At 41.0% G+C, this 20,714-nt stretch overlaps 1 protein-coding gene across 4 annotated transcripts in view; it reads left to right on the top strand.

The window, feature by feature from the left end:
• DPP6 (dipeptidyl peptidase like 6) overlaps positions 1–20,714 on the top strand; it is a 575,225-nt gene that overhangs the window by 246,645 nt on the left and 307,866 nt on the right. Inside the window, exon 1 of one of the 4 annotated variants that reach the window (XM_069778213.1) lies at positions 2,193–2,503. The exons of the other annotated variants lie outside the window; for them this stretch is intronic. Within the exon in view, the coding sequence (XP_069634314.1) occupies positions 2,453–2,503 (51 nt within the window). The 5' untranslated portion in view covers positions 2,193–2,452. Of the gene's footprint in view, positions 1–2,192; positions 2,504–20,714 lie in introns of those variants that run through there. 4 annotated transcript variants of the gene reach the window in all.

The raw sequence follows: 20,714 nt of genomic DNA, 5'->3' as shown, positions 1-20,714 counted from the left end.
AGGAACCATTTCAAGGAATGACTCCATTTCATTTTGGATATCACTGGAGTCTAGGAAAATGCACCTTCAGCTGTAGGTGTCTAATGGTGCATAAACAAAGATAGGAAAGAGGAGAATAGCGCTAAGATACTGACCCAGCTCTTACTGGGCAGGGACATGTTAGCATAAAGGTGTCAGTCTGGTTTTGGTCAGAGGCACAGTTACATGCAGAAGTCATACAACTACATCTAGAGTTAGCGCATTTGCTCCTATAACAGCACTTGTCTGCATTTATCTTAACTGCAAGTGCTTGGAGCCTCAGTACTAATTGGACATAAAATCAAGAAGAGTTTCTAGGACGTTCTCTTACATCTAATCATAAACTAATCTAACAATAAACACTAAGAAATTTGAAATATTCTTATCTATCTATCTGTTCAATGGCAGGCAGATTAAGAGCGCATTGTCAGAATGACTGGAAATTAAGTCTGAAAAAGTAAAGCTTGGAATACTGTTGTTAGATAATTGAGAAGCTGATTACTAAGGGGGGATGAAGTGCTTACAGAAAATCTAATGAGGTGTAGCTAGTCATTTTAGCTAAAAACCAGACATGAGTCACTTTTGTTCTTTATTAAACAAAGGTCAGATTCTACTGCCATTAAAATAAATGGGAATGCTCCTAGTGGAACAACACTAGGACTTTGACATCGAGTGTGAGAATAAAGTGATCAAATAGATCCTTAGGACCAGACTGTGACTTCTGAAAATAATACATAACAGCTCTTGGTGTCAACGACACTTGGTATCCATGTTTGAAATGGAGCTTTACATTTAGTGAAACATCTCATGACCATTAGAAAGCGTGGGTCAAGTCCTGAACTACTGGTCAATGCACAACCCCATAGGGCTTTTGCTATACTGTGTAAGTAATGACACATTGCACAAGTAGAACCTTGCAGCTTCAGACCCACAGCACTTCTGCGTAGACCTTTCTTTGCAGAGAAATAGAGGGCAAGTTTCAGAAGGGTTGCATCAGTACTGACCAGTAATCAATCAAATCAAATGCAGCCTTATATGCAGCGTAGTCTGATCAAGTACACACTGCACAGCAGTTTAAGATGGGAAGAGAAGGTTTCTGTGATGCCATAACACCAAGATAAAGATCTAGGGTAGCACAGTGTGGCAAAGAAAGTAGTATCATTCACATGAGAAAGTGGTGGTCACCCCTTTATTCTCGTGGAGAGAGCCACTTGGTGTACTAGATATTTGAAGCAAACCCCTTTTATGTATCTCTGCTGAATGACTTCCTTCCAGCCACCTGGGTTGTTACACTACCAGGCTTTCAACTAGAACTGACCCTTAAAAAGGGTGTCCTCTCTGTAGTCACATCTGTAGAGATGGCTCATCACGCAGCACAGGAGATTAGCTTTGAAGTTGTAGTTCCCCATCATAAATCATAGTGTTTGTCAAACAAACTTATTTTATCATTCCAGAAATGGACTTGAAATATGGTGGGGGGTTTTATGTTTTACCAGAAAGATATATTTCACACACTTTCTGCTTTCTTTTCCATTTCCTGAAATTATAAAAGGGAACATAAGAAGCCTGGATGTAGGAACAAGAAAAGCAAATGGCTCTTCTCTCTTGTAGCCACCTGTGAGCTGGATAACATGAACCGTGATCAAAATTTTTTCATGGTTGGGACTTTCCATGGGTTCTCCCTCCTGGATAGATTCTCTCACTGCCGCCTTTCCCTTAGAATAAGAATCTGTACAATTTCCTGAGTCATTCATTGATTTTCAGGAAACTTAAAAATTAGTATCTTTGAGAATTCTATTTTAGATGATATTTTATTTTTTTATTTTAAAAAGGAAAAAGGGTTAAAAATCATTTGGGAGGAATGACAGGTATGCACACTCCCACCATCACATAAACCTCACATCCTTAGGAAACCACAAAAATAAAGTAGAAAACACTACATGAGCTATTTCTCAACATCATTCCATTGCAGCACATTGCAGGCATTTTTTGTAATATCATGTGATTTCCATACATCTTAAGTAGCTTTCATTTTTTTGATATAGGATTAAAACAATCCCTTTGTAGAGACTCAACATGACAGTGCTTTAAAGTGCCATGACTGTCAGCTCACAAGTCTTCTTAAAGTTGGATGGCTGACATAATAGCATCTTTTTTTTTTCATTGACCTAAATCAAGTATTGGATGGATCAAGACTTCTCCCTCTATGATCTCAAAGGAGGGATTTTGGTGGTTTTTTTTTTTAATGTCATGTTCGGCTATTGGTTACTTTATGCTGAGCTGTGAACTGTGTGGTTATTGGAAGCAGCATTAAAAGCCAGGGAGTGCCTCTGTTTTCAAGAATATCTATCACTCTACTGTTTTGGGCACCCGACTGGTTGTAGAATATATTTACAGCCACATAGGATACATATTTGACCTGCAGACATCAGAGATGAACAAATCCAAATTGTCCAGAATGAAGAGATTAAAAAAATTATGGAGGGTGAGTGAAAAATATGCATTAGTCTATTATAAAGATTCCAGTGGTAAGAAATAAATTACAAGCAGATAATTTTGATGTTTGCGGACAAGCTGTCCTGCTGCATGCACGTTCTGCATGATCAGACTTTTCATTGCAGGGTTCGATTGTATGTTTATTGTTTTGCAGATTAGTTGCATCTTTGCAAATTTCTAGAGACATTAAGCATTCAGGTTAATTTGACTTTTGAGAAAAGTTTTAGAGAATTTGAAACAACAACAACATTTATACAGTAAAAACCCTCGAGGAAACTAAGCTAAACCAATTTCCTCTGTGGCCTTTAAAAATGCCAGTTAAGGGTGGATGAATATAAACAAAGCATTACAAAACCCCCCTCTTTTCCCCTCAGGCTGTATTTTAGAGCTGAGATATACTGTAGAACTGAACTATATGGAACATGCTTAAAGCCCATGTAGCATTGGAATCTAGCATGATGGTCAAGTGAATTAAGTAATAATAGAAAGGCATATTTACTTTAGAAACAATTGCATGTCTTATAGTTTGGAAATAAGACCACAGAGAAATTGAACAGAAGATTCTTTACCAAACATAAAGTTGATTTGGTGCAACAAGTGAAATGGGAATCTCTCTGCTGTCTCATAAACTGTTTTTTATGGGTTTTCTTGAGAAGTTTGGGGACATTTTTTCCCATTGTTAAATGTGATGCAAACAGCAGTCATTTTAAAGTAATTTTAGAGTCATTAAATAAATTTGTTTGGATGCTTTCAGAAGATGGGGCTCTGATATCAGTTAATTAATTTACATAAATTATCTTGCATTATTAGTTAAATAATGTGTATTTTTCCTGATCTGAAAATCTGTTGACTTAAGTATTTAATACTAGCTTTGATCTGAGATTCCATCAATGATGAGAAATGATTGATTTCTGTAATATACAGCAATTTATAGCCAGGGCATTGAGTAGCAGAGGATTTCCACATTTTTAAGTCTGTCTTAAAATAAAAGTAATGTCTCTATTTACGATTTTGTTTGTTGAAAAGTGTTATTGCCTGAGTGAAAATTATATTTTAATCATCGTACAAGTTTCATTTGTCCAAATAGGCATACTTTCCTTAGAAATGAAAATATATCCATTAAGCATAAGTAGATATTATATCATATTAAGTGACATGAGATAATTACCGTAGTCAAAGCATGGTACTTAAATGGGCTCAGGGAGCGGTTTATTTTTAAGAGGCAAAACGTCCTTCTTGGATAGAAATATTTTATTTGCATATAGCTGTGTATGTTGCTGTGCAGCTGAACATTCTGTCCTTTACCTCCTATTTGTAAAAGCTATTAAACTGCAGGCTATTAAGCATCCTTTAATTGGTGCATTTTCGGCTCTTCTCCCTAAAGCATTTGTCCCTATTCCATCATTGCAGTACCTGATATTTCAGGGTAGTATAGCTCAAAATTAAATATCTGCAAAAGTATATGTCAGTTTTAAATGCTACTGTTTCTTTTTTCCAACTTCAAACTATTCTGGATAGAAGTATGTCAAAATCTCGAAGAGAGGGCTTTTATGGTTGGGATTAAAACAAAAGGGGTAGACCTTTTATTGTGCAGAGTGTGCATTTATAATAAGCCATAATGTATTTATGCAGGAGATTATATATCTATGGTATGGCACACACTCCCTTCTTCCACTTAACTCTGAGCATTAACTTGCTCAGTATTTATGGATATATCAGAATTATGATTTACACTGTACTTATCATTAACATCCCTTGCAATAGCTCTCCGTAGTTCTTGCCATCCTTCAGAATCCAGTCATAAAATGAAGAGATTAACAGATAATTAAATTAAATCCTTAATTATTTGGGGATGATGAATTCACTCTGTGATTCCAGAAAGGTATAGAGAGCCTTTTTCATAAGCAGTATAAATTGAAACCAATGGAGCTATGATGATTTATGCCTGCTTGACGATCTGACTCATACTGTTAATTATCTACTCCTCTTTTAAAAACATATTAATAAAAATTGGATGTAGGAACTGTTTATTAAAATATGAAGCTTTCAAGATATTTTTGAGATATTATATACACTCAAAGATGGCATTGCTTGAAAACTATTGGTCATTTTTCACACCGGATAGAATGTCCTTCAGCAAAAGGCAGGGAAACTTCTCTTTTGTTTCTCCAGTGGTTTCTGACATCCTTGGGAAGCCTCTCATTGTTTTCAATTAACTGTTGATCTGGCCTGTGTTTCATGCGGATCTCCAAAGTGTTGGCATATATCACTGACAGTTAAATCTTCCAAAGTGTTCAGCAGCTATCCACTCCTGCTGGTGAAGTGGCTGGTAACTAAACACTCCTGAAGATAGGGCCAATTAAGCTAATTAAGGACAGAAAGCCAAACTTACCGGAAAGAAAACAGGAAAATGAATTACAGGGTCAAAACCAGCAGCAACAATAAGCAATCAATCTTTCTGTACTCAATTCTGAGTACATTTGCTTAAAAAAATCTCCCTACAGTCATTATAAAGAAGATTACAGATTACAATATTTAATGGGCATACTGGGCTATTGCGAGGACTGAAGGTTACAATATTTAACTTAGATACTGAGCTGTCTTGAGAGCTCATTAGTAATGGTTGTTAATGATGCAGAGATATTTGGTTAACACTTGCACCAAGCTTGGAAGGAACGCTGTGCCAAGTTTTGTTAGTAATAAAAAAGTAAAGCGATCGTCATGGAAACATGAAAATTGATATGAAAGTATATAAGGGCTACTTCAAAGCCACAGAGTCTCTTGTGTAAACCTTTATTTAGAAAATGTTTAGAGCACACATTATTTACTCGCTAGTACACCCCATTGTGATCCATCATACCTATAAGTATTTAAGCTCCATTCTTTTTAATGGATTTTTGACCCAATAGACTATGATGGCTATAAAACCCTAGTATGGTCTTTCATGCCAAATATTTGAAGGGATGTTTGCAGTAAATATACCTTTTAAAAAAAAATCCTTATAATCTGCTCTGGAAAGTGCTTATGGTGGTGGGCTGAAGCAATTTGTTCTCTTCAGGAACAGCTCCTGGAACTGTCACTGATTCCATCAGGAAGCTGTACTTTCCTACTTCATAATTTGTGTATTTTAGGCTGTAAATTGGTATAAAAGCACTGATTCTGGAGCAACTTCTCTGTCTCACTGCTTCTTAAAAAAATATCTTAATAAATATTATTTTAGGTGGCCCGTGTTAGTATGCATAGGGGCTGAGATGTGGAGGGAATGTCTTATTCAAGTGCTTTTAAAATGCATTAACATTTTAAAGAACTGTAGCCTGACCCTCCAATGCCAAAAGCAACAAAGCTGAAATGCTTAAACCTGTTAACAGAATGTATCTAGAGTCTTGTAGTCCTCACTTTTAGATAAAAAGGCTTTCACCCTCACTGACCTGCAGTTTCATGGCTGAGGCATAGGGTATGAGTGCAAGTTCCAGCTAGTGTGGCCTCATATATTCTGTTTGCTCTCCATAATACACCCATCAGGCAGCAATATGGTGTAACCTTGAACCTTTTTTGGAAAATGCCATTTTGTCCTTGCAGCGTGCAGGACAGATACTTCTGGGTCGTGCTGTGTCATAGCAACCCGCAGGGGCTCCGCCTGTGCTGCCCAAGAAAGCGTAAGCACATAGTAAAAGCTGATGGCACAAGATGTGAACGAGCAAAGATGGATTTAGGAAGGCAGCATGCATCTCAGGAAATTTCTCGGTGACTTCTGCCTCTCTCTCCAGTAGCTTTTAACAGGAGACTAATGGGTGCAGAAGTCCATCAATTAGCACTCCCTCCTCTTCCATTTTCAAGGGTGCCTCTCATCCTCTGCAGCAGGCACTAATGGGAGAAGGATGTCTGGGAGAAGAGTGAGAAAGAGGGAGGAGGCACCCGAAAGTCTTCAGATGACCCTCAGCGTGGGCAGGCAGGGAAGAGCTTGGGCAGCCCCTGGCCCCTTGGCTGAGCCGCTCCTCCCCTCCTGCAGCCAAGAATGAGCCTTCAGCACCCATGGGTGCCTGCCCGGGCAGAGCTGGAGCAGCCCTCCTGCAGCATGGGCAGCGGGGACCTGCCCGATGCCGATCTGGTTAGTGCTGGCAGGTAGGAGGGGGGGGCTGAGAGGTACAAGGGTGACGGAGACCCCCCCCGAATCCGAGGGAGAGGGGTGGGAGGTGGGTTGGGGGAACTGCTTACTCTGTTGGCACAGGGCGACAGAGGGGTCAGGTTTTCTGGGTTTGTGGTCCTCCCTTTGCTTTCTCCTCGGCTTTGATGGTTCTGTGATCAGCTGGTGGAGGAAAGGAGGAGGAAGGAGGGATTTGGAGGCAGCAGCTCACACCACCAGTGCTTCTGCTGGGACCAGCTCCTGTCCCTCAGAGTCCTTTGTCCTCAGGTAAGAAGAAACAGTGACTTATGTGGCTTGTAGTCCCCGTGTTTGGGGAAAAAATCATCCATTCCCCCTTCAAGTCCCCTACTTTCAAGGACTTCCCATGGCTGAGCTGGGAGGCTCCGCCGTTCTCCCCTCCAGACCGGTGGTTTGTGCCCTGGCCCAAGACTCAGCTGCGCTGATAGGACTCGCCTGGAAAGTGCTCAGACAAGTGAACCAGGAAAACTATTAAACATCAACCAATGGCACATAAATGTGAATCAATCGCTTATTACTTTCTGTTTATGAAACTGAAAATGTCCAGATGTTGATCTTGGGGAGACCACTTGGCACTGCTGCTCTGCGTGTGATGCATTTTGCTGCTGAGGATGGCTGAAAACAAACTGCATTGATTTAAAATAATAGAGGAAAACATTTCAATATGTCCTTGAGCATGGCAATTAGTGCTACGGGGGTCTTGCCTGCACAGATAGGTTTGCTTGTACTGGTCTTAGTTATTCAGGGCCTGTCCTTTGTGTTGTGAAACAAACTATAAATCCATAGAACTGTAGATTACAGATATTGCTGTGCATTGCTCCTTTTATAACTCTTATAATGTTTTTAATTACACTTAACTATTACTATCTGGTGTATTGGTTCAAAATGGAAACTACTTACTTCACTACATATGTAAGTGGCAGATCTATCTGCTCATTCCCCAAGGTCAGTAAGGGACTCCCAAGTATGGTAAAGCTGTTAAGTGTAAACTGGATTAGAGAATTTACACATGCTTACAAGTTTCAGTGACCAGGCTTTAAATTACTTGATTTAATTTTTTAAATGGACTCTGTAAAGCGATCTACAAATATCTCCTATTGCAATTTTAGATTAAAATGTAGAATGAGTGAAATTGCACATGCTATTTTAAAATGCTGCTTCTGCTTTCCATTTGAATTTTGCAAACCCCTATGGCTAAAACCCAATACTGAAACTTAACACACTGATCCTGCAAACCCTTATTCACGCAAGTGATTTCACTTGTGACAACAGTTCTTTTAGTTTCTGTGGGGACTGCCCACAAAATTAAACATATCTATAAATGTTTACTGCACCATCAGACAAAATTAATGAATTGCATTGTTAAAAAATGAATGAAGTTAGGTGTTCTCTATCCTGGCAATGTTGTGAGGTTTTTGTACAGAGTTGATTCTAATGTAGCTAAGCCATAGCTACGCAGATCGGGATCCTCAGGGTGGTCTTCTGGTGGGCTGCGTATTCATCTCCCTCACCTGTGGGATGTACGACCCCGGCAATAAACTGCCAGGGAGGCATCCCTGGGGGAAAAGGGTGTCTCCCAACATTTTGGCTGTCTTAGCAAGTTCCTTTCATTTGGAGGTTATTTTGTCTGAAAATACAGAAAAGGCTGCTTGTTTATTAACTTTGTTTCAGTTTGAGTTACAGTCATACCAGGGATGACATCAGAATCTCTTTAGCACAGGGGCAGCATTTTAAGTAAAATTTTACAGAAGAAATAATGCTCTCAAAATATCACACTGCAGTTCAAGCACTTCAGCAACGTAAAGCTAAAATGGAAACTTCAGCAAGCAAATGAAAATGTGCATTTAAAACTTTTATTAGTGTTCACTTTTTCCGTAAATCACTTTTCACCTGTGATCCTTACTGCACGATAGAACGTGCTAAGAAGTTGACTGCACGTCTATTTGGAAGCGAGTCTTGCTGATGCTGTGCTAATGGCTGTTTGTAATCACTGTTAGCGGTGACAGCCTGCTGTACAAAATTTACTTTAGCATTTCTAGTCAGCATTTTCCCTGTGAATGATGAGATCCGAGGTTTCCGAGTAAAATCCTGGCCTGCTTGAAGTCATTGGCAGACCTCCATCAGCTTCGACAGGTCAAGAATTAGATGCTGAGGGTCTTCTGGGTGAATGCATGTAATTTAACCAGCCATGTAGCACAGGGGCTTAGCGACATTGCTTGCACAGTTAGGTAGCTCCAAATATTCTGCTCTTATTTAAATGAGATGCAACATAATTGGTTTAATTTATTTGTAAATTAAAAAGAGAGGGGAAAGGGGAAGGACAGCACTGGAATTCAGCTCTCCTGTTCAGGGCCAACATGAGCAGCTTCTCTGATTTTGCATTTTTTACCTCCAGGGTGGAGGGACCTCTTACCGCCACAGCTCAGTCTCTTTTTGCTCTTTTCTGAAAGCGCCCACATGGGCTGCATCAGCGTGTGTTTAACTCCCAGGGACTGAGCTTCTCGGCACTAACAAAACAACGATGGGGAGCCGCTACCTGGCTTTGACTCGTTTTGTATAGCCACAATGATCTTCTTCGTAGAGTCTTGGCGTTTATTAAAATAAAGGGTCCGTATGCCCCTATTGGATAGAGGAGCTTGAGTCTAGTCCTCCTAATTTAAGTTCCTAAATAGGATCTAGCCTTTTCCCTCTCTTTCCAAGCAGGAAAAAGGGGGAAAGCTGTGAACAGTTTTGTCTTCCCAAAAGTGTTAATGGGGGAGAAGCTGAAAAGTAATGTATTTACATTCAGCAAAAATAGCTTTTTATGCAAAAAAAAAATGGACTTTTTATTGCCCATATTTAAAGGACTGACAAAATGCTAATGTAAAATGAAAGCTCCTGTCTCACACATTTTTAGTACTACAAATCACTTTCTCGCTAGCAGGATTCGGGGGTTTCTCTGCCTGAGAACAGACTGCCAGTGGGTTGATTCACTCTTGACTGGCGGTTTCGTGGTCCTTCGAGGGCCTGTCGAGACAGATGGGTCGTTCTGCTCAGCCCTGTGCCGTGGTCCCAGCGCGAAGGCAGATCTTCTCTGGGACGTGCTACCTCCCCATCACCCGAAGCGGTGAGGGATCCCTGGAGTCTAGCAGGATTGTGGAAGCCGGGCTGTGTTGTTACAGAGCTTGCTGGTACCACAGCTGGTGACATTGGTCCCCGCTCCTGTATAAAACACTGAGCGAGGAGCAGCCCTTTGCCTTTTGCTGGCATCTCTATCGAGAAATGCCTTTCTTACAGAGGCTTTCTTACACAACTCAGTTACAGTTTGCCTCTCCCAAGTGGAGGGCAAGTGTTTATTACCCACGGGCTCATGCATCTTTGATACAAGGAATAGTTTACATAAGCAAAGAAGCGCGTGAGCCTGGTCCGAGCCGGCACCTGAGGAACACTGCTGCTGGTTAATCTTGCATGCGCCCTGTGCTAAATTGAATATTTAATCAGAACATTTTATAGGTTCTACTCATGCAAACTAATGTGCCGAATTTAATGGCAAATAACGCAGTCAGTGAAGGCCTACTTATAATAATTTATTATTGCTTTTTGGTTTTTTATTTTTTAAAGAACTGTTGAGATTGTACTGGGACTCCTCTTGACCCTGTCTCCTTAGAGGGTAATGGTGACTTCTCCTCCTTTGCCCAGCAACAGCACTGGAGGGTGGGAAGGTGAAAGTATCCTTGAAGCGTGGTGCAGAATATCTGTTTGGTAGATAATTGCCGCATTTAGAGAGGGTACAGAATTAATGGTATGGTGTCCTTCTGGCAAAAAAATTGCACATATTAGAGAAACGGTGCTAATAGCTCAGAATGCCTCTGCAAATGCAGAAGTTTGCATAATTACACAAATTTGGTGAGTGTAAAATCCATGTACAAGTAATGATTTCTGATGGCAGCAAACAAAATGGCCAGTGTTTCAGTTCTTAAAGAATTTGTTTATGCAAACTCTGGAGTTTACTGAACTCTAAGGACTTGCTCCCTTTGCTTTTAAGTGTTTTACTAGGTGCTGTGGGATGAGGGTTTTTTGCCTGCAGTTATCAGTGCATGTCTTCAGGCAGGATGCCTGTCTTTTGCCCACACCTCATATCATTTGGTGAAAATCAGAGTGGTCTCCAGCCTAGGCTGAAGACATTCTGATATGGAGGATTGGTCAGGAAGGTAGTTACCTCCTTCCTCTCCAGTGAATTTTGGACAGTTTTACCACCGGTTAATAAACAGAAGAATTTCCCTTTCCATGTCACTACCAGAGCAAATCCCAGATCCCTTTTGTCCTTGCTTCAGACATACCATTGTTGTATTTATGGACGTTTTTCTCCCATTATGATTTCCTTTTATTACTATTGGCTTCCAAATAACTCATGTGTGAGGCAAGGGGGAAAAGTATTTCTGTGTGTTGACTCTGTTCTCCTCTAATACCTACAAGGGGGAAGAAGGGTGTCTTGCACACTTCTGAGCTCAGTCTTAATTTTGTCATTCTTGCTTATTGGTGAAAAGAAAATGCCCTTTCCATTTTCTGCGCAAAGGAAATGACAACACCTGGAGCTGAGTGATGCCAGCAGGCACCCTCGTGTTGGTAGAAAGCCCAAGAGGGCATATTTAACTGGAAGGGTGGACAGAGACCTAGTAGGGTACATTTGAGAGCATGTAGCTTAATTCTGTCAGCCTCAGAGACTGAGAAGGGGAGAAAAAAGGTCTTTCTTAATATGTTGACTGTTAGTCTCAACCATCTGGGATAGCTGGTTTTATTATCGAAAGAGCTCTATCATTCAAAGTACCCATTCGTTTTGAATGTCTCTGTTGTGTTAATGTATTAGAGTAGCTGAGCTGCGTTAAGTGTAGTAAAGCTGCATGCCACAGATGGTCTCAGAGATTAAAAAGGTGCAGTGACTCGGAGGAGGGTATGCTGATTTACCCCAAGATGGTATTCACATCCAGACTTTGGACTTGTACAAAGCTGGGCCCTTGCAAGCAGGGAGGCCTTAGAGTTGACTTGGTTGGCCCTTTGGCAATATGGCCAGATTCCTAGCTGGAAAGTCAATAGTATGACAGAATTCATGATCATTTTGTTTTAAGCTGGGATCTGATCTGTACAGAGTGCGGAAAGGATTTCTAGTGAGCATTTCTTGCCATTCCTTCACTTGTTCTGTTGTTGCTCCCCATGAAGCTTGGAGCAAACACTTGCTGGACCACATAAATGAAACAGATTTATGGCTGCTTCCTGAATTTCACTGCTTTTACTGCTTCTGTGGAGCTGTTCCTGGGAACTAAGTATCTCTCAAATAGTAACTTGATTGACAATAAGTAGATGGGGTATTACTCTCCTCAACATCTGCTACAGCTTCAGGCTATGTATAGCAATTGATAGGGCAAAAAGTCCTCTTGCAGAAGGACACATCATCCTACTGTCTTTCTTCTGGTGAAGAGCAATCCCTCCTGGAGCTGTATCGAGACTGATAGATGGCTGCAACTAAAAGCCACACTAGGGCAGACTGAAGTTTTTTGGCACTTTGTTCTTCACAGAGGTAGTACAAAGAGAAGTGACACTGAGACTTCCAGCTCTCCACTTCAGTTGTGTTCCCTGTCAGCCCTGCCAGAATCATTTGTTTGCTCAGAAAGTGAAGCAATAAAGACATATATTATGTAGAATAAATTCAGCTTATTTTAAAAGCAATAAAATAATAAAGTGACGCTGAGATGTTTTTCGAAAGACACATGGATGTCTCCCCACAAATCGTAGAATTTGTGGTGACTCATAAATTCTTCATGGATTCCTCTTCAGCAACTTTTTGCCTTTTAAATGTGAACTAGCTTTTGTTGGTTTAACTAATTGGTTTAGTCGTCTTGATATTACAAAAGCTGATATATGAAAACTGTAGATATTAAGTACAGCAAAGGGCTCTGCTTTCCCAGTCCATCCCCCTAAATCTTCATGATGGCCTCAGAATTTGCATCTTAGGTACGTATGCACGTTAACTTTGACCATTGCAGATTACAGACTTGATTTTGCAGTGGGATTGCCTACAAGGCATCCATTGAGCACATCCACGATGCTCTCTAGGTTCTGTGCAGTTTGCTCTAGCTGTCCTGTGCATGGAGCTCCTCTGGGTGACAACCTAGATCAGACCCTGGTATCTGAATACTAGGTACAAGTCAAGCAGAAGCTATGCCCTGCTGACAGAGCTACCCAAAAAGCGGGGATCACAATTCTTTTGGCAAGTCTCAGCCCACTGCTCAGGCCAGCTACTAACTCCTATGGTAAGTCCTCCTGTACTCATTTCTCCCCTCTACTTCTGATAATGCCCCTGGATAATCTGACAGTATTTTTAATGTTTCTGCTTATAAGCACTCAAAAACTACTGGTCTGTTCCAAGGACTGTGTGTGAGTAGCCACACACAGCTTGTGAAGGTTTTGCAGAGCGAGTAAGCTCTGTGCAATTCATTATTAAAAACACTCGGGCTCTTTTTTTTTTCCACTGCTGGGACTGGACTGCACCTGATGGTGAGTCTGCTCCTGCTTCCCCATCACTGAGGGCTCAGGGTCCTGCGGGAGCCCCCCAAGGAGTTTGTTCCTTGCCGCGGGGTGCAGCAGTGCCCAGGGCGCTCTGGGGATGCCAGATGGGTGTGTGGCTGCTGATACCCTTCAGATACATGTAAACTGTGCCTATTTTCCTTCCTCATTCTCTCCTCACCTAATTTCTCGTTTGCCTGTTGTACACCAGGACAATGGAAAGAGGACCCTACCTCCTGATTTGTGATGAGTGTTTCTAAGAATACCTTGAAGACATCCCCTTGGCCTCTCTTCCTACCATATCAAATTCAGAAATCATATTTGCCTTACCCCTGTTTGTTTTCCTTTCTGCCATGAATTCGTTTGTCTCCTTCTGCACTCTTTCTTAGGATTACACGTGCAGCGAAGGGAAACGATCAAAGGATTGGAACAATTAGCGTATGAAAGAACATTAAAGTATGTATAAAATGCTTTGATTTAATGACAGAAGTAATGTGGAGATGGGTTTATAACAGTCTACATATTTATGAAAGATGTAAACATGAGGAAAACGAGAAAATATTTGTCATAACAGGTTGGAGTTTAATTTACATTTAAGGAATGAAATTTTAAATGGAATAATCTATACTGAATATAAAGCAAAGCTTCCTGCCTGTAACATCTCTTCAGCTATGGAATAGTTCCCGGGGGATGCAGCTAAATCGTTTTGCCATTATATGAAAATTTTCAACTGACCTAGAGGAAACACTAAAATATTGATTTAGGAGAACAGTCTTGCATCAGTAAAGAGGTGGTCTGCATGATCTAATGGCTGGGGTTGTTTTCCATCACTAATTCCCAGGGTCCAATGGTCTTTCTTTGAATTCTGCAAGATCTGCAGAGGGTAAACAATCTCAGAGAAGTAGTTTCTCGTTTTTGTGCTATGCGGTGAGGATAAACAGCAACTGCTGCAATAAATTCCAGCCTTCATGAGGCTATGATGGTATCGCATCTAATTGCTTTGCAGACTCTATTGTATTTTAGCTTGATGCTGCTTAGGGAACAAAAAAAAAGTTTCATATTTCCTTTTTGCACCAGCAGTGCTTTAACTGAGAAGGGCTAATGTTGTTCTAGCAGAAATGGTGTATGTGTGTTGTGGTTGATATGGGTCCAGTGAAAACAATCTGTTAGACTAGCTATAGGAAGATTTATTCCTCAGCCCTTCCACAATATTTAGAAATTTTACAGGACAACACAAGCAGTAATTAATTCTTGAGCAGCCCTGTGAGGCGGGTAAGCATCAGTACCCTCATTTTACCAGCTAGGCTCCTTGGAAAGAGGTTAAATCTCTCCCAGAGTTAGAGGCATGATGGGAATATCCACTGCCGTATGTGCTGGAGTTACTCAGCACCTTTCAAAACCAGCTTACTTGTGAGTGCCTGCAAATTGGTTTAGATGCCTTGCATTAGTCTTCTAGATTAAAAACCTCTATCTTCACGCACCAAACCAAAGGAACTGATGGCAAAGTCAGCATTATAATGTAAAGTACTAGCTTTTTCCTCTACTCCAACTTTTATGCCTGTTTGCTTTTAAACAGGCATCCCCATTCTAGTGCGAGCAGTTTCTTCAAAGGTTTTCCAACAGCGTCTGCCTGTCTCGCAGCCCAGGTGAAGCTCTCCCTGCTGAATATGCACTGGGCAGAGGAGGGAGACGGACCCAGCCATGCAGGTCCATGATGTTTCTCCAGGCTTGCACAGGTAAAAGCATTGTCATCCTCCCCGGCCTGGCCGTTACCCGCACCAGTGCAGATCTCCTGCAACCTCATCACACAGCTGGGAGCTGCCATGGCAGCTCCTGAAAGCTTAAGGGTGTCCCTCCCCAGAGGTCCGGCACTGGGAACAGGCTGGGGCAGCATTTCGCATGATGCAGAGATGGGCCATAATGGAAGCAAAGAGACATAATACATGTGCAAGTCTTTCAGAACTTAATCTTGGTTTGCATTATCAAAGTATATATATCATTCAAGATAACACACTAGTATGCAATTTGCTGTGTAGACTCCTTATGTGAGTTGGGAACCATGAGATTCAAAGGAAAAGCATTTTCCAAAGAAATGGAGCTCTTACATTACTAAATACAAATAATTTTACTTCGAATTTTACGTACTTAGTAAAAGGCGATAGAGAGATGACGTGACAGATTTAAGCATTACAGTCACACAGAATATATGAATGTGTGACTGCGGACAGGAAATGATAAAGAAAATAAATGTAAAAAAGAAGATAATTTGTTAAAATCAAAACAGAAAAAGAACAGTAATAGGCAGGTAACATAATCAGGGAGAAAATCTTCCCTGACTTACCTCAGTTCAGAAGTATATGTTCAGATTCAGGAGAGGTTTCAGGCCATCTGCTAATGTAAAGCAGGTGCAGTGCCAAGGAACACCATCTTGGTACAAAACCAATCTGCCTATTATTATCCTATAACTTGTATGAAGTTAGCTTAATCTCGCTAAGGCAACTAAATATGGTATTATTAAATTATCTTAATACAAGCATGGTAAACAAATATCCATACTGCTAATATGAAGTTATTTTACTCTGCAAGGTAATGAATGTATTTATTCACTGATTTGGAGCTCAGCTGGCTTTCTGACTTCTGCCTATAGAAAGCTCCAGGCCACTTCTTTTGAATCTCTTTACTCCTAATGTTTTCTGGAAACCTTTATTTTCTGTTAGCTTAACTAAACAGAACAGATGAAGCCCACAGTTATTACTTGTCTATGCTAAGCTCCTTCATGTATTGTTACATTATTCTGGATATCTTATTATTGTTCCTTGTCTTATCTTTTACTAAGTAATACATACAGGACTACAGAAAGACTTAAGATTAAACGATAGAACTGCACTTAGCTCAGTCTTTCTGCCATTCTTCAGCATTACTTGGGATTTAGGTCAGTCATCTAAGGATTCATCTCCTAACTAGCAGATAGGTTTTCTTTGAATCGTTAACTCTCACAGGTCTCTTCTTCCCACATCTCTGAAGCGGTTCATGAGAGGCTCTTTCATTTATAAGCTCCTGGCATGCTCAGATAACTTTCTTACATGGCTTGACACAGTATCGAAGTCCATTATTTACTTACCAACCGTAATCCCTCCTCTGGCCTCCCTGCAGTGGAATACAGCTGAAGCACCAGACTGTCTGGGACTCAGCCGAACCCTGACTGAGGGATGCTTCGTGCAAAAGAGCTTTTCATAAACAGCAAAATCTCCTCATTTGCAAGTCCAGTGCCAGGGGCAAAAATTCCTCTTATCCTCACAAATTCAAAACAGGGGAAAAGTAGAAAGAAAGGCAATGAAATTACATACTCAAAAACCAAATAGCAGTTTGACATAGATAGGGAGTTCTTGGTATCAAACGTGATTCAAAAGAATTCAGAAGCAGATTCCCCAAATTTTCGTATTCTGTTTTTATGTATATACATATATGTACATGCATATACACACAGACACACAAACTCCTTATATGCCATAGCCACATTACGCATGGCTGTGGATGTACACGTAGACTAGTCATTCTCAGGGAGGAGAGCTATATTGCTTCACCAAAAGGTGTTTAGAGAGAACTTTGAACACTGTAGTGGTAAAGCCATTCCAGCAGTACAAACTTGGGGAAGATGAACCTCTCTTAACTTAAATGAACTCTGTGTAGGTTGAAAAAGCTCTTTTCAACACTGCCAAATCTTTGAAGTGGAAATCTGCATGTTGTGAGGGAATGATTGAAGTGTGAAAACCACCTGCCCATGAGAAGCCTATAAAGGCTACCCACCTGCACCGATCAGTGCAACTGTATAATACAAGCCATTGCTGTGTGCTGATCTCTCTTTATACTGTGTATTTCTCCAGCCCCAATGTCAGTATACAGCTAATGTCGTAGCACTGTGGAGGTGCCTATCAAATGCAATGTCACAAGGCCACCCTAACAGTGTAAAGGGCCACGGGACGCAGAACTGGGGCAGCCAGCTTTGCTGGTGGGCTGACACAGGGTAAGATAAGAAACTTCATGACCCAGGGATGCAAAGAAAAGTCGTGCAATAAACAGAGATCAGATATGCGAGTGGTGCTGTTTGGGTTGCATGAGCATGGCAAAATTCATAGGGAAATTAACTGGGAAGAGAAGCTGACCCAGGTGAAGGTTTCCTCCATTTTTCGCTTAAGGGAGAGAAATCCTCTTGTTCTGATTTTGCAAAACTCCTTGCAATAGAGTAGGGCCCCTACAATCCCTTTGGCCAAGGGACCAGCACCTTCCTATGCCCATCTCTGTAGGCACAAGGCACTTGCAAGGGTCCCATTCCAAAGCACCAAGATGGTGCTTGGGACCTAAGGCTACATTTCCCAGGGATGTGCAAGCCCAGTCTTGTGACTGAGGTTTGTCTCAGTCTTTATCAGCTGTTCTCCATCACAGTCACAAGCCAGATTTCAGAAAAGTCTAATCAAGATGAAATGATGGTGGCAGGCTGCTCGAGTTATGTGATGCCTGAGCAGACAGTAAAATAACACTTGGGTAAAGGTACTATTAAGCACTTGTGGTAGATATACAGTTTTTCTGCAGGGAGAAAATAACCCCTTTATTATTTCTTTTTTTTTTTTTTTTTTTACAGTACCCTCATGCTTCAACTGTTACCATAAAGCAACCGCTGCGTATATATAAAATGGAAGGCACACTATGATGGCTGTTCAGAGAGTTTGACAATGTGATTGGTTGAATGTCCTATAACTTGTGAATTGTGAATGTCCTATAAATATTTTAGAACTCCTGCTTCAGCTACAGTCTCACTGAAATCCATACTGAGGCTTCATTTTCCTGACAGCTGCCTTCAGAGTTGCAATTCTGTCTGGTCTTGCTGTTGCAAAACTTAATCGAGAAAAACAAGTCATTGCTGGTTCGAGCCTGCTCTCAAAGTATTTTATTTAAGCTTGTATTGCAGTCATCACCACCTACTTGCATAGTCTTGTAATCTCTGACCATTTTCCCAGACCAATGGGCTACAGGTCCCTTTGCAAATCTTTACAATATTGTCAGGCATTAGTTACACCAAACAATTATCCTGAGGCTGTGGGGGGTGGCTGCTTGGAGTTTACAGCTGTCTGCTAAAAACAGTGCTTCTTCTACCCCCTTGTTTCTCTTGGGATATGTTATGTGCAGCATCCTCCATGCCTCAGACGTAAGGTTCCATGAGAAGTGGGTGAGAAGGACAGTCCCCTGGACAAGGCATGGCTGGAGAGCCAGGCTTAGTTCCCTCCTTAGTCACAGATGCTTTGACAAGTATGTGCTTTACCTTGAAAATTAATTATCCTTTTTTTTTTTTTTTAATGGTTATAATAACATTTCCACACTGCACGAGCATGCTGGGCAAATAATAACCACTGAGGAAGGAGAAGTGTTCAGACGCAGCAGTGATTAGGACTGGATTTGTGCATAGATCAATGGCAGTGAAACACCTTTGAATAATCTCTGCCTCAAAGCAAATTTTGACTTGTCTAATGATCTCATTTTGTCTTGTTGGGTGACCAAAAGGTTATGATAATCTCAAGGGATCCTGTAATTCCTCCTCTGAATGACTTATGTGCAGTAGGGCTACATTTTTTACACAAACATGAAGGAAATTAGAGCTTCAGGGCTCAGTGGCTGGAGGAATTTCCATAAACAGTTTGGGGTACAAAAGGAATACAGCATCTGCCCCACTGTCATTTCCATGAGGGTCACAGACAGAGAGGTGTAAATTAACCCCAGCCTATGTGTACCGAGTCAATAATAGCAGGACTAACAGAAAGAAGTGTAGCTTTTAAGAAAACATACCCTCTAGGATTCAGCATAATTTTATGATTGACTTACCTATGATATTCATACCTACCAATTATCTATAAATACTCACTAGAAAGCTCCTAGGCTGACCAAGGATTTAAAAATCTATTTTACTATTAACTGATATCCTGTAATATGCGTGTGGCGTTTACTTTTGCTGACCTAGAGTCTTCCACCATCTTCCAAATCCTGCACTTTTCAAAAAGCCAAAAACCCTTGGCTGACTATCTCACTGAAATATTTCAGAGAGTCACTCCAGTTGTATCTTGTTTTCTGCACTCTATAATAAGTACCAAGCAATTACTCTGTGGTTATGTAATTTGTAAAATTGATCTGCTAACTACAAGTCTGATTCACTGACAAAGAAAAAGTAAAGGCAAGTGAAATGTCTTCTGTAAAGGTTAAGTGCATATTTTATTTGCAACAGAGGATTACAGATCTTCCCAGCAAAGTTTTGTGTATCTGAGCAACCTTGTGAAAATGAATTTTCTTTATTTAAAAGCTGCAGTTCTGTAGTTAGCGAATTTTCTGAATCCTGACTGCTGTGGATGGCCTCTGGGGTATATTCTCCAGTGCCTACTAACATGATTGTGTTCATCATCTATCACTTCGCACCGTACGGGTGTTAACTCTCATCTGTCTTCCCTACCGGGCTGCCCATTTCCACAAAACTTCTGGGAGCTTTAATGCATTTGTTGAACTGTACTTCTTTGCCAAATGTTGTTGCGTAGCCACAAGTCCAAAAGTGAGCAGGGCAGACACACGTACAGCATAGTCACATCAGATTTGTTTCCGTAGAAAACCAGGTTTAAAAAATCAGATTAAAAATAAGGAGCCAGTGAGGAGATCGGTGAACTCCATTGCCAGTGGTTTTGGGGACATGATGATGCTCTGTAGGGTCTCAGCAGAGTTGGCATCCACAGTCAGAAGCAAGAGCAGTGAGAGGGGATTTAGGTAACAATTCATAAATTGTTCAGGATCCTCTGTGGCTGATTCTCTGCCAAGAGAGTGGGAGATACGGCAAACAAAAAAGCAGAGCAAAACTTGTCTGAGCAGAGAGCGACTGCAATGGGAGGGAAAGCTGGAGATGGCACAAAGTGTTCACCCTCTTGCTCTGCGCCTTCTATTTTCTGGCAGTCACATGAAGAGAGGACATGTAAAGCTCTTCTTCCCTGTACTTAGTGTTTCGGGCTTTGCTGGTAACAGAGGTGCTTCCCTAAATTATGAATCTGTTGCCTCTGAGGGTAGACAGGGCAGCATTTGTTCATACTGTGCTCCACCCAGTAAAGCACAGCAAAATTATATCCTGAAAAGAACCCAGACTTGATTGTTGCAGATAGCAAATCTTGCTTGAAAATAATTTGTGTAAACTCTGTATGTGGTGTCTTAGTCTTGCAGTTTGTTACACCCATTGTAGAGCACAAATACCCCTCCCAAAAGACCACAGGGTGGAAGAGGAGGCATAAATCTCTAATCTTTGCAGTCAAAAGAAGATGTGCTCCGTATCATGTGAGATTCAGCTAAATAGAGATATGGAGCCTGTTTTGAGCAGCCTTCAACCTGTGAGCAAACCTGCAAACCAATGGCACTAAATTAAGCAGCACACAACCTTTTCTAGAGCAAGATGAAATTATGTTTATGCACCCCGCCAATT

The sequence above is a fragment of the Haliaeetus albicilla genome, chromosome 2 (genome assembly GCF_947461875.1).
Source record: "Haliaeetus albicilla chromosome 2, bHalAlb1.1, whole genome shotgun sequence".
NCBI lineage: Eukaryota > Metazoa > Chordata > Aves > Accipitriformes > Accipitridae > Haliaeetus > Haliaeetus albicilla.
Note: the sequence above shows the minus strand (reverse complement) of the source record. Positions and strands in the feature narration are given on the sequence as shown.